This window comes from Leopardus geoffroyi, chromosome B1, assembly GCF_018350155.1.
Source record: "Leopardus geoffroyi isolate Oge1 chromosome B1, O.geoffroyi_Oge1_pat1.0, whole genome shotgun sequence".
NCBI lineage: Eukaryota > Metazoa > Chordata > Mammalia > Carnivora > Felidae > Leopardus > Leopardus geoffroyi.
In genome coordinates, this window is record NC_059327.1 from 13,991,517 (window position 1) to 14,004,786 (window position 13,270).

General features: G+C 45.9%; 1 protein-coding gene across 4 annotated transcripts in view; it reads left to right on the plus strand.

Moving 5' to 3' along the window:
• WWC2 (WW and C2 domain containing 2) overlaps positions 1–13,270 on the plus strand; it is a 208,383-nt gene that overhangs the window by 96,297 nt on the left and 98,816 nt on the right. For all 4 annotated transcript variants that reach the window (XM_045452603.1, XM_045452621.1, XM_045452614.1 and 1 more), the window contains exon 2: positions 4,839–4,948. In XM_045452603.1, coding sequence (XP_045308559.1) covers positions 4,839–4,948 — 110 coding nt within the window. The remainder of the gene's footprint in view (positions 1–4,838; positions 4,949–13,270) is intronic.

Here is a 13,270-nt window from a genome sequence, read left to right on the forward strand (position 1 = left end):
GGAGCCCGGGCAGGGGCAAAGAGTACTGGAACTCAGTCTGAAGAAATGGGCTGGTTGGGCTGCCCAGTTACACGCCTTCCCAGCTTTGAGACGTTGGGCGAGCCATTGATATCACGGAGCCCCAGTCTCTTCCTTGACCCGGTGTACCGGGCTCAGCACTGTCCCTGTCTGTGGTTCTCCTATCTAACATGACTCCTTTTGAAGAATCTTAGTGAATTTCCACAGAGACACAGAGTTAACCTTCTTACCCTCTTCTGACTTGGTCTGTCCAGTTTCTCTTAAGAGTCATTTGCTTGGGACGCCTGGGTGGCTCAGTCAGTTGAGCATCCAATTCTCGACTGCGGCTCAGGTTATGATCTTAACGGTTCAGGGATTCAAGCCCCGTGTTGGGCTCCGTGCTGCAGTGTGGAGCCTGCTTGGGATTCTCCCTCTCCCTCTCTCACTCTCTGCCCCTCCCCTGCTTCTCTCTCTCAAAATAAATAAATAAAGATTAAAAAAAAAAAAAAGTTGTTTGCTTCTTGCTGCCCCTCTTCACGCCTTCCTGTCATTCCCCTCTTCCTGTCCCTTTGCTGCTTCCCCGGACTAGCACGGTGATAGAAGCAGAGGGGCCTAATCAACATCATTATAAATTAAAATTAGAAAAACTGTTGCCCTTCTTTCGAAATCCAAATCGTGAACCACATCCTTACTTCTTCCCTGTTGTTTCAGAGCAGTTCAGCAGTGTTAGTGTGGACAGATTCTGCAGTGATCATAGACCGCGCACAATACGAACTCTGCTTTGACTTAGCTCAGCAATGGCCACAGCAGATGCTATGGAGTAAAAATAACTGTTAAGACCTTTATTAACATTCAGGCCAAACGATACATTTGGGGGACTTGAATTGTGGCAAGAGTTCTGTTAACCTGAGAATGGTTTTCTCTGTCCAGTGCCTTTTCTTTTAGTGCAGTGAGTACAAACTCCGTTCTGGTTTTGTGCTTTTGCTCACACACAGTGTTCAGCGCCACATAATTGTCAATATGCAGTCTGTGTGGCATCTCATGTCATAGGACAGGTATCCATGATGGACAGTAAATACTAACCGACGGCTCATGTACGGGGATGACATAATGCCCGCAAAGAGGGGAAATACCACGAGAAGTTCAAGTTGCATATGTCAACGTTGGCATAGTGCCGCAGTAAATTGCCATTTTCTTCACTTTAGTCACGGTGCAGAAGAAGGCTGTTTTTAAAGCAAAGCGTAGTCTCTGGAATTTAGCATAAAGACTCTTGTTAGTTTCAGGCTTTTTGCATGATGTTGCTCCTTTGTGAGGAACCAACAACAACAACAACCACCACAAAACTCCATCGATGTTTACTTCCTCAACATCAGAGGAAGATTGAATGTTTCAGAGATTCCTTGTCCAAAACAAGACGAAGAAGTTTGGAAACTAATCAACATTTCTGCTTACTGTGTTTGTTCTTAGTCATATTGTTTCTGATTTTGGAATGCACCTGTTACTTCTTTTTGTTTTGTGTTAACTTCTTACTCTGTCATAGTAATATGTTCCCATTATCAGGATAACAGCATAATTGAGTGCTTAATTCTGTTTGGTATCTGAGAATGTCATTCTATTTGTATCTTGTAATTCGGGTAAGAATTACATTCTAAAATTTTGAAACTTACAAATATGTATTTGATGGTTTTACTTGTTGATAAGAGTGCGGAGAAAAGCTAGCTATCTATCCAGGTACAGAATATAAAGCATCTGATTGATTTTTGAAGTCACACTGCAAATAACTTTTATGTTAAAATTCCCGAGGATGGAAACGTCTGAATTTTTAACTGAGCTCATAATTACATGTGTACCTATAGGTGTAATTCTAGTCTTAGAACAGTGACAGTTAATAAAATGCTTATTATCTACCGAACAATTAATAGGAGAAACTGGATTATTTCCAAGTGTAGTCAAATTACCATAACTTGTAATCATAACCCATGTTCTGAAGCTTTTGTGACTTTTCATTCTTCGAGCGATAAATATATTCCTGTCCCCCACGTGCTTAAACATGTTGATTTGGTACCAGGATAAAATTTGTGTAATACCACTCTTTTGTCATTTCTGTGTCTTATTCATTTCTTTAGGATGTGTGTGCGTTTTAGACGGCATTGATAAAAGGGGTTAGGGAAAGAGAACAGAATAATATGCAAGGTCACTTGGCCAAGAGGCTTTATCTAATAATCCACTTTATCAAGGTAGACAGAGATCAGTCTTACAATGGGTGAAGACAAGGCCACTTCCTATGGTATGGAGATTTTTTTTTTTTTCAACGTTTATTTTTTTTTGGGGGGGACAGAGAGAGACAGAGCATGAACGGGGGAGGGGCAGAGAGAGAGGGAGACACAGAATCGGAAACAGGCTCCAGGCTCTGAGCCATCAGCCCAGAGCCCGACGCGGGGCTCGAACTCGCGGACCGCGAGATCGTGACCTGGCTGAAGTCGGACGCTTAACCGACTGCGCCACCCAGGCGCCCCGTTATGGAGATTTTTTGATGCAGTATCTAATTCCTTGGTCACTTTTCCTGGGCGGTTTATGATCTGAGATGGAATTTAAGCACAGCTCCAAGAGCACAGTTTTTTTTGACTCCGATGGGGTTCAGATTGACTCCAGGTTTGCAGAGGAAATATGGCGAGCTGCCATATTCGGGCACGTTGCCCGAGGCTCACTTCACTAACGTATAATGTCTAATGTATATTGAAGCTCACCGTTTGTCAAGCATTATGCTAGTCAGTTCTCATTTAAACTTCGTAATCCACCCACCTTTGAAAAGAAGATTGAGAAACGGGTTTTTTAAGGTTAACAACCTGCCCTAGGTTGTATAGCAAGTAGGTGGCAGACAAGGAATTTGACCCATGTCTCTGGTGCCAGATTTCAAGCTCTTACCTCCTGAGCTAGTGGTTCCCAGATTTTCCATCACTGCCTGGAGAGTTCGATGAAACACGCATTGCTGCGCCCTAGAGTTTCTGATTCTCTAGGCCTCTGCTAGGGCCCAGGAATTTGTCCTTTCTGACCGGTGCCTGTACGTTGATGCTGCTAGTCGTGAGGGCTATACTTTGAGAACCAGAGCCTGACTCCGTCCCTCTGAAGAACGAATGAGAGAACTCACGTGTTGTGCTGGTATTGATAATCTAACCTTTGTTGACCGTTTACCATATGTCCTCGACAGTGTCCTAATTTCATTCCTTTTTTATCTCACCTCAATCTTAGGAGGCGGTTAAATTGCAGGGAGAGGATAAGGGAGTGTGATCACCACTTGGAAGAGAAGGAAACTGAGGTAGATAGAGGCTCCCAGTAAGGTGGCCTCGTAGTGAGTCAGTGACACAGCTCGTTGTTCTCATTATGACTTCGGCCAGCTGACCTGGTTTCAAAGAACAGTGTCCCTGGAGCTCTGTCCGGTTGCAGGTTTCATGCTATGGGAGCATTGAGAGGAAAGGAGGCACTCCCTCCGTTTCATCCGTTGGTATTTTATGTCCTTGGAGGAGGCTCCTGTAGGCCAGGCCTGGGAAGAAAGGGTCTCCCTCCTTCTCATATTGTTCCTGCGGCGTTCTGAAGGGTGCAGACGACACAGTTTGTTACTCTGATGACCGATGAAGTCCTGGAAACGAGCTCCATTTCAGCTGAGCTCTGGCATGGTTGATATTCGCGAGCGCGGATAAAAGGGACTCCGGGTGATTTTGTGTGTAAGCATTGTGCTGGTGTTGCTAGCACATAAATCAGGAGGTGTGTCAACTCATGTTGGCCACCCAGGAACGGGGCATTCACTAGTCTGTAGAGTTAGCCTGCCCATGGGTGCGCCGACAGCCAAGGAGAATCTCAGAATCAAAAATGAAGGAAGTGAGAGAGAAAGATCACCCCGCGATCAGGTTTGAAACCTGCTTAAGAAGCTGTAAGTTTCCCCATTCATTTTGAAGCTTAAAGAGAAAGTGTAAGGCAGTTTCAAAAGGTGACATCACATCGATACGTAAATACCTTGTGCGTTTGCTTGCATTAAAATTCGTGTTGAGTGACTGTTATGTAGAAGATACTTACAAAAATGAAATAAACTTGTCTCTCCCATCAAGGAGAACTCATAGCGGACCTCACAACCAAGGAAGTGTTCCATTAATTTAGGTAGGAGCCTCTAAATCTGAAGTTAGCGTAAGCTGATGCATGCCTTATCTTGGGGTTACTGGTATGGTGATTTCCACGATGCCAGCATTTGAATCCTGAGACAAAATCGTCTTCGTACTGAGATAGGCATTTAGCCGTAGAGCTAGAGCCTAGGGCCCAGGCGTCCTTACTGTCAGCTTGGAATGGTCTTACTCGGGGCACTTGGGTGGCTCCGTCAATTAAGCGTCCGACTCTTCACGTCGGCCCAGGTCATGATCTCACGGTCGCCCTGGGCCTGGAGCCTGCTTCGGATTCTCTCTCTCCTTCTCCCTCTGTCCTCCCCTGCTCGCTTGCAGGTGCATGTGTGCACTCACTCTCTTTTTCTCAAAATAAAATAAAATAAAATAAAATAAAATAAAATAAAATAGTCCGTATTTATTTTTTGTATGGATTTACCGCCCAGTCTGAAGCTGTGAACTTTGAAAAGGATGTTTTGACTTACTGCTCTTTTCTGGATGTTCGTCTCTGTATTTTATCCTTGTTTTTCCCCTTTGAGATTCCAGACACAGCGGTGCCAACTCTAGATACAATCAAGAACAGCAGGGAAATGCGGCCTAGACATGTCTTCCCTTGTGGGGAGGGTAACTAAATGTTGACACACGTGGTTTGACAGAAAGAATCACCTGTACGTGTATTCTGGTTTGTTGTAGGTTAACGAAGCCCTTGTCGTTTGCCGATTGTGTTGGGGATGAACTTCCGTGGGGATGGGAAGCAGGGTTTGACCCACAGATTGGTGTCTACTACATCGATCACGTCAACAGTAAGTTTTCCGTTTTGGTAACAGTAAACATAGCAGAACAGTGATTCCCCCCCCCCGCCCCCCCCCCCCCACCTAGAATCATGCAAAAGCATCAACCCTCTACAAAGTGAACTTCTTTATTGTAAACCCCACTTTGTCAGTGACTAACATTAACACATATGCCTGTTTTGCAATCTGGGGCACGTATAGAATTGGGCTTATGGGGGCAGAGACAGAGAAACGAACCTGTCTGTCCGTGTGTGTGTCTACCTGGTAGGAGGGGAGTTTCTCGAGCACAGGTCTAGAGGCCTGTGGAGACCGTGAGCCATTTGCCTCGTCCCGTCGCCACCGCCCCTCGGACTGGGTTTCCTCTTTTTCTCGTCCTTGCCACGGACAGAGTTGGGCGTGCGTACGGCCCAACATGAACAACTTTTTGAAACACATACTCGGGGTATTTTTTATATGTCTGTGTGTGTGTTTATGTTTGGCTCTCTATCCACCCCTATAAAAAATTTTTTCAGGTGGACACGTGTAATACTGATACTCACTTTGCTTATTTCGCTTAAAAACTAACCCTTTTATTTTTCTGGGTTTTGAGTAATACCTCATGGTTTATACTCTGTTAACTTATTTCTCATAGGTCTGTTGCACTAAAGATTTATATAATATAGTACTCTTTTTTAATATCTTTAGGAATAATATTATAGAAGAGTATCTAGGGCACCTGGGTGGCTCAGTCAGTTAAGTGTCCGATGCTAGATTTTGGCTCAGGTCATGATCTCGCGGTTCGTGAGTTCAAGCCCCACATCGGGCTCCGCGCTGACAGTGCGGAGCCTGCTTGGGATTCTCTCCCCGTCTCTGTGCCCCTCCCCCGCTCCCTCTCAAACATATAAATAAAAAGTTGAAAGAACAGAAGTATTTTATTTGATGCCCGGTTATTAGTGGTGGCTTGCAGCCTCCCTTGTGTCGGTGTATGATGAAGTCTTGAAGAGACACAAAAAGCCCGTATTAATAACAGTTCTCTTTTAGAAACCTCCGTATGTTAAACATACAGAATAGGCTTACAGCACTTCTATCGGATTGGAGAAAATATCCTGGCACTGGTTTCCTGTCACGATCTTTCTTTACTTGTGCCAATACTTCCCAGGACAACGGGGAAGGGTTCCAGAACTGATAGAACTGCTCCACTCCTGCCCGACGCCTGCAGAGGCTGAAGGTGGGGGCGTGTGCCGAGCTGGGGGAGAAGGCCTGGTGCCCCCAGGAGATCTGGTGGGAGGCTCCATTGCAGGGCGGTCGGGATGCAGGTCCCCATTCCAGCAATCCACACCATGGGGAGGGGCTCTGCCCGGAGACCACCGAGAGCGGTGGGGAGAAGGCTCCCCCACAACCCAGTGGCCGCCAAGCAGCCAGAGGAGAGGGCAGTTAGGAAGTATGGCGAGGCGAGCGTGGGTTCCACTGCGTCGGGCCCGCAGGCGGCGTAGGGAGTCCTGTCGCGGGATAGGCCTGAGGGCTGGAAACTGGTCTGAGCCTCACACAGGTCGATGGGATGGAGGGATTGAAAGGAGCGAGGACACGGGAGAGTGAAGCCGGTTTTTCAGTGAACACCGACAGCCGGTGATCTGGGGCGTGTAGTCTGGGAACCAGCTTTCATGCACACATTAGTTCAGTGTCAGTGCAGGTGACAGTTTCTGCAGGTTTTGCCGCTGTCTCTTTTCTGTGTCATTAGGAGAAGTGCGACTTTTGGGTAGAGAGATGTTTCCCTGAAAGTTGCCCCGGAGTCCGTGAAGAATTCATAATGGTGGGTTTTAAGGTTAGCTTTCATTTTTGTATCTTTCAGTAAACGCTTCTTTCTTCTTTAAAAATGTTCATTTATTTTGCGAGAGAGCGAGTGGGGAAGGGGCAGAGAGAGAGGGAGAGAGAAGGAATCCCAGGCAGGCTCCGTGCTGTTATCGTGCCCAATGTGGGGCTCAAACTCATGAACTGTGAGATCACGACCTGAGCTGACATTGAGAGTCGGACGCTTAACTGACTGAGCCACCCAGGCGCCCCAAACCTTCCTTGATTGTATTATTGTAAGTGGGTTCTATTGCTTATCAGTGACTGACATCTAACTATTTGAATGTTATTTTTTTTTTAAAGATTTTATTTTTTTAAGTCATCTCCACACCCAACGTGGGGCTCAAACTCACAACCGCGAGATCAAGAGTCGCGTGCTCCAGCAAAGGAGCCAGCCAGTCACCCCCAAATATTTTAATGTTACGACGGAAGGGACTACTTTTGGTAAAATTCTGACAAATAAACGGTCAGCGGGATATCTGGAATGCGTAACTATTTAAATCCACTTGCGTCCTTACTTTATACGGACACAAGTTTAGCTTGTCTTCTTTAAAGAACATTTGTGGAAGCAGAAACAAGCCTACCTGCCCTGACTCGCCAAAACTAAACTCTCGTGGTACCAAACGAGGAGATGAACGCCCTCGGCTTCCCTCTCGCTACCCACGGGCCACCTGTAGGGCGTCCTCCCCGTCTCGGTAGGTTCTCCTGCACCCCCGTCCCCAGGAGCCCTCTTAATAACTTTTATATCCCATCTTCCTCCCCTCTTTCGTTTCTTTATCCGTCATTTTCTGGTTTTAGAAATTCCTCCCTCCACTTCTTTACCTAGTGGTTCTGTTGTCTTCGTATTTAAACTCTGGAAACTCTCAAAATGAAACCAAACCAAAACTACCAGAAGAAACCAATAACAGCCGGCTCCCCCCGACCCCACTCATTCATACCCATAACCGTCTTTCAGCCCAAGTCCCTCGCCGGCCGTGGCCCACTCTTTCTCCCCCTCTCGGCGAAGCTTCCCGAAAGCCACGGCCTGCGTGAACGGTACCTCGGCCTTCGTTCTCCGTCGTGTCACAGAAACTGCCTTTGCTGAGCTCGCCTGAGACCCCACAAATGGCCTGATCCAGGCCACACCGGGGTCTCGTCTTTCTTCATCCGACAGAGTCCCTTGTCACTGTGGGTTATTTCCTCTTGCTCTTTACTCCTTTGGATTTCACAGTACCTTCTGCTGGGATTTATTTATTTATTTATTTTAACATACCTGGCTGCTCTTGCCCGGTTTCCTTTGCCTGTCCCTCGTCACCTGCCCCTGGGCTTCTGTGTGCAGCCTGCGGGTCCCCTTGGGTGAGGACCTCAGTTACTTCCTGAGACTGACGGCTGCCAGGTTTGTCCCTTCAGCCTTGTCCAGAGTTCCAGATGCACGTACTTGATTCCTTGCTACGGGGCCCTTTCCTGGCTGCCCCCACAGGCCTCCACTTGCCTCCTTGCCTCTGCCCCGCCCCCACACCGGAGGACATAGCACCTGTGCTGGGAGCTTCCTTGCAACTATTGGCTCGAGCCCTGGGCGCTCTCGGCCCAGCCCCTCGGCTCTCCCTTTCGGCCACATCCTTCTCGACCCCTCTGCCCAGACCTCCCTGCTTCCCACAGACCTTCTCCGGCACCAGCCCTCCTTGCAGGTGCCCACCGCCCCCCCTCTGATGGGGTGCCCGGTCCGGGTATGTCTACAGTGCCAGGTACCTAGGGATTTTTGGAAAGCACGTGGCAAACGGCCTTTAACTTATTGATTTGTGTGTTCTCCTCACCAAGTTGTGAGCTTCTTGTGGACAGTGCCTGTATCTTCATTTCTTTAACCTTGGGTGCCTAGTAGAAGGATAAACTCTTAAATGTTAGAAGGACGGAAGAGCTCGTTGTTTAACTCACACGCTAAAAGTTTTCTGTTTGTTTTTGAAGAAACTCAAGTTCATTTCAAGTGTATGTTATGCTTCAGAAAGCACCACTGTGGATATTTAAAAACTCAATTATTACAATGTAGGTTTTTTAATTTACCATTCTGCTTTAGTGCGATAATCGTATCCCAGTGGCCTGATGGACTCACTGTGCCCTAAAGTGCCCAAATTACCCACAGCAAGTAGTTTTCCCACTAAAAAGGATCTGGTCCATTATCTCATTAATCTTAAAGACAGTCTTGTGAAGTAGTTTAGGGAACAAATGGTATTATCTTCTCATAACAGCTGGTCCACACATATGTTGTGTCTTGACATTGTATAGTTTCAGCATTATTTTCTCTTTATTTACAAAAAAAAAAAAAAAAAGAAATGAAAACTGTTTGGCTGTTTAATACTATTTCTGTGTAACACTGTTAAGTATCTAGAAGTAAAAGATTTGACCTTGACAATAAAAGTATTTTAGGCCTTAAGTGTTTTATGATAGAATCCACCTTTTCGTGGGTTTGTGTGGAGTGGGGGTTATGGATATTGGTGGGGGACATTGGTAACTAATGGAAAGGTAATTATGAAATACGGTTTATCAGGTTGTGATATTATCACTAGAAGCGGAAATAAATCACTTTTTAGTAGCTTTAGAGTTGTGCCTTAATGTTTTTGTCTTTCTTCTGATGATGGAGGTCTCATTGATAGAAAATAGACAGCTCTTAAGTGCACCTGGGTGAATTGTGGCAAATGTATACATCTTTTGCCACGGCCGCTCCGGTCGAGATGCGGATCACCCCCCTAAGTTCTTTCCTGTTCCTTCCAATCACCCCCCTCCCCACTGCTACGGATCGTCCTGACTTCTATCAGGATGGGTTAGTTTTGCGTGTTCTAGAACTTCACGTACGCTGAGTACATTTGATTCCGTGAATGGAATCTTTCACTCAGCATATTTCTAAGGAATCGGATTCATCCACACGGTATCATGGATGAATATTCGTGCCTTCATCTGACAGAGAAGCCATATCCAGGCCAGACACAGAACTCCTGGAAACCCACACTAAGAAGCAAATAACCGAATTTAAAAAGGGCCGACCTAGACACTCTCCCAACTCTCCTCTCTGCCATCTTGCCCCATGCCCTCTGGCTCTGTGGAGCCTCTCGTCTGGGCATTCTAGCAGGTACTCTGTGGCTTTAGCCTCGCCACACGCTGCCGGCCGCTCCTCAGGACAGAGCGGACAGGAGACGAGCTGGCGCAGGGGGGACCACGCCACCACCGTTGGCCGCCACGGGGTTCAGCCCGTTTTCCCGGGCTTCTCCGGATGGTCGTGGGAGACGCGCCCTTCGGCACCCCCTCTCCCTGCCGGTCCTCCGGCAAGACAGAGCGGGGTCGGGCTGCACCCATTTGCAGTACCTGGGGGTATGGGAAGCACCAGAGGTGAGGGATGTGTAAAACAACAAGATAGGACTCACTGCCATGTGATGCTTCTGCGAGTTCCAGTTCCCTTCCACGATCCTCCTTGCTCTTACTTACTGTGCCGAGTCTTGCTTTGATTGTTTTCCGGACATTGTCGCTGTTGTTCTTGTTGTTTTGTTCTGCTGTCCTCGGTTTTTAGCTGTAGTCAGTAGGAGAGACCGGACAGCGTGCGCTTACCCCGTATTAGCTGAGCCAAACTGCTCTGGATTAGTTGCGAAGCAACACCTGTCGTGTTTAAATTTGATGAGAATTCCTCAAGTGTTGGCGATATTTTATGTGGAGCTGTTTCCTTTAGGAGGAGGGAAATAAATTTGGGACCCTCCTGTTTCATCTGTGTCTTATTTTATCCTTTGTTTCCCTAGGAGGGGAAACCGTTAGGATATTTTATAAGGAAACGTTCTAGATACTTACAACATGCGAGTAAAACAAATTTCAGTGGTAATGATACTCGTTTTTAGTGAGAGTAACTAACAGTTGTCAGTATCACTGATCTGTAATAATCCACATATTTCACTTCCGGGATCTATTCTCAGTCGCAGCGGTCCTTTCCTTCCACCCAGATGTAGGGTTGGCGTAGATGACCGTGCCTTTCCTCCTGAACCTGTAGCCTTCCTTCCTGCAGACTGTTCCCCCTCGCCCCTCATTTGCCATGTATTGAGAGTCCCTGTATCTTGTCACTCCCCGAAGATGTGACCTCACCCTCCTTCCCCAGCGTGCTGTCATTTATCTGCCGGACTATTGTTCTTTGCCCTTCCCGTGTGAACGACTCTTCCGTCTTTATTTGTGGCTTCGAGCGTCGTAATATTTTGTCAGACATTTCATTTATAGGACACTGCTGCGTCTGTTGTCATCAAAACTTGCAAACAAACAAGTACAAAATGGGATTCTTCTATTTTCCCTTTGACTTCACTATTTTTTGATACATTACAGTCTTCATGATTATTAACTTGAAAAATGTAGAATCGTTTTGTCAGTTCTTACAGAACTTTTATCTGTTATGTAATACCACATTTGCTCCTCTAACCTCTTTTCCACTGTCATTTTCCTAATTCAGACCCTCGTTACCTTTGCCTTTGCTTTCTGTCTCTTTTTTTAAAAAAACAAATTGCGTAAAAGTAATGCACGTGCATAGGAGAAAAATAGAAAATACAGGTAAATCAAAGGAAGAAAAGTATTGTCCATATTCACACCACCCAAAGAGAACTGAGTATTCTAAGTCTCTTCGTGTGTATCCTTCCAGACTTCATATTACTACAAACAGACACACGGAATTTTAAATATAATTTTATATCACAAATGGGAGTAGTATGCATACGGTTTTATAAGCTCTTTTCACTTACCATATAATCTTTTATCAAAAAAACTTGCACAATTATACAGACTCTTCTGTAGAGTTAGTGCTGAGTTGCGCAGAGATGATAGGACCTCACATTTCTGTCAGACGTTCTTCCTCACATACAGCCGAGATCCTTTCCCGGCCTTGCTTAGAACCTTTGTGGTACGCCATCGCTTACAGATGGAGTCTCATGTTTATTAACCTGGTATTCAAGAAACCACAGGCTCTTGGAGTATGGGGGAAGAAATGAGAAAATACAGTAGCACGTGGAAAGAACCACCCATCGGGCCAGCAGAACAAAGGAGGACACGTAAAAGTGCCCTGTTTCGGATGTCCTGAAGGGTGTCGCTGAGGCTGCTAGAGACAGTGCTTTGAGCTGATACCCAAAGAATGACTGAGTGAACCGGGCCTGGGGGAAGAGGGGCTGGGGTAGGGTTTGGGGGTTGGGAGAAGGATACCTTCCCGGAAGAAGAGAGACCACAAGTTAAAGCCGAAGTCTAGAGAGGCCACAGAAAGCAGGGCTTGATGAAAGAAAGAAATTCAGAGCAGCTGAAGGCTGGTGTGTGTCTTTGTGGGGGTCTAGGGAGGTGACTGGAAAAGTCAACAGGGGCCAAGTCCTGAGGGGCCATTGTCTGAAACCTTCCAAAACCCGGTTCCGTCACTGCCTGTTGCATGGAACGTTCCTTTTCAACCAGAGAAAACCCTGTATCTCTAAACGGCCGTGGCACCGCATTCTCCTCTCAAGGCTTTTATCGCTTTTTACTGCACAGACGTGCGTGTGTGTGTGTGTGTGTGTGTGTGTGTGTTTAATTCATGTGTCAGAAGTTTTTCTGTATTTTGTAAGTTCTTGGAAGGAGGGACTCATGCCTGAACATCTTGTTTCCCTGTTGTGTGTAGCAGATGGTCGGCACTTGTCTGCAGAAGTAACAACAGATAATAAGCATAGCGGATATTTTCTAGAAAGGAAGACAAGGAAAGCTACTCATGTTTGTTTCATCCATTCTTCCCGAGCACGACAGAAAGGACAGAAATAGGCGTGATAGACAGAAATCACGTTCCTTTCAAGAATCTGATGTGATCTTCCATGGGAAAGCTCTTAGAACTCACAACCGTGTTCTCCGTCTGTAAAGTCCCACATCTAAAACTGACGCCATGTCCATTCCCTCGAGGCACGTGACGTTTTCGCAGACATCATGCAAGTTATACAGCATTCTGACACAGTGACTTCCCAGCGTCACCAGGTCTTAACACTAACATACCACATTTTTATAATGCACTTTTTTAGTATTTACATTTAATAAAAATTCTTCACAGTCCGTTCAGCAAATACAACCAGTGGAGATGAAGCACGATCCTGCTTTATGAAGCCTTCGGAGGTGCCTTCGGGAACCCTCTTTGTAGCTCATATTTGATTTGTACGGCATTTCAGAAATGTAAATGTTCCCGCTGCAGCTCTTGTAGCATATAGTATTTAAACCAGCCTACTAGAGTGTTTCTGCTGATCTGTCCAAATAAATGCTCGTTTATTATTATTGTTATTATTATTATTGTTATTATTATTCTTGCACTTTATTCATTTAAATGTCAACGTTACTTTCAGTGTTTTGTGGCAATTTAGGCATCGACAGGTATTTTATTGAAACTACACCAGTTCCCCAAAACGTAGAGAAAATACGAGTAGACGAAACCTCTGAAGATACTGAGGGAGAACTCGGGGTACATATCTTCCTGTAACTATTACAACTTACGAATATCTCAAGTTGTTCACCTGCACT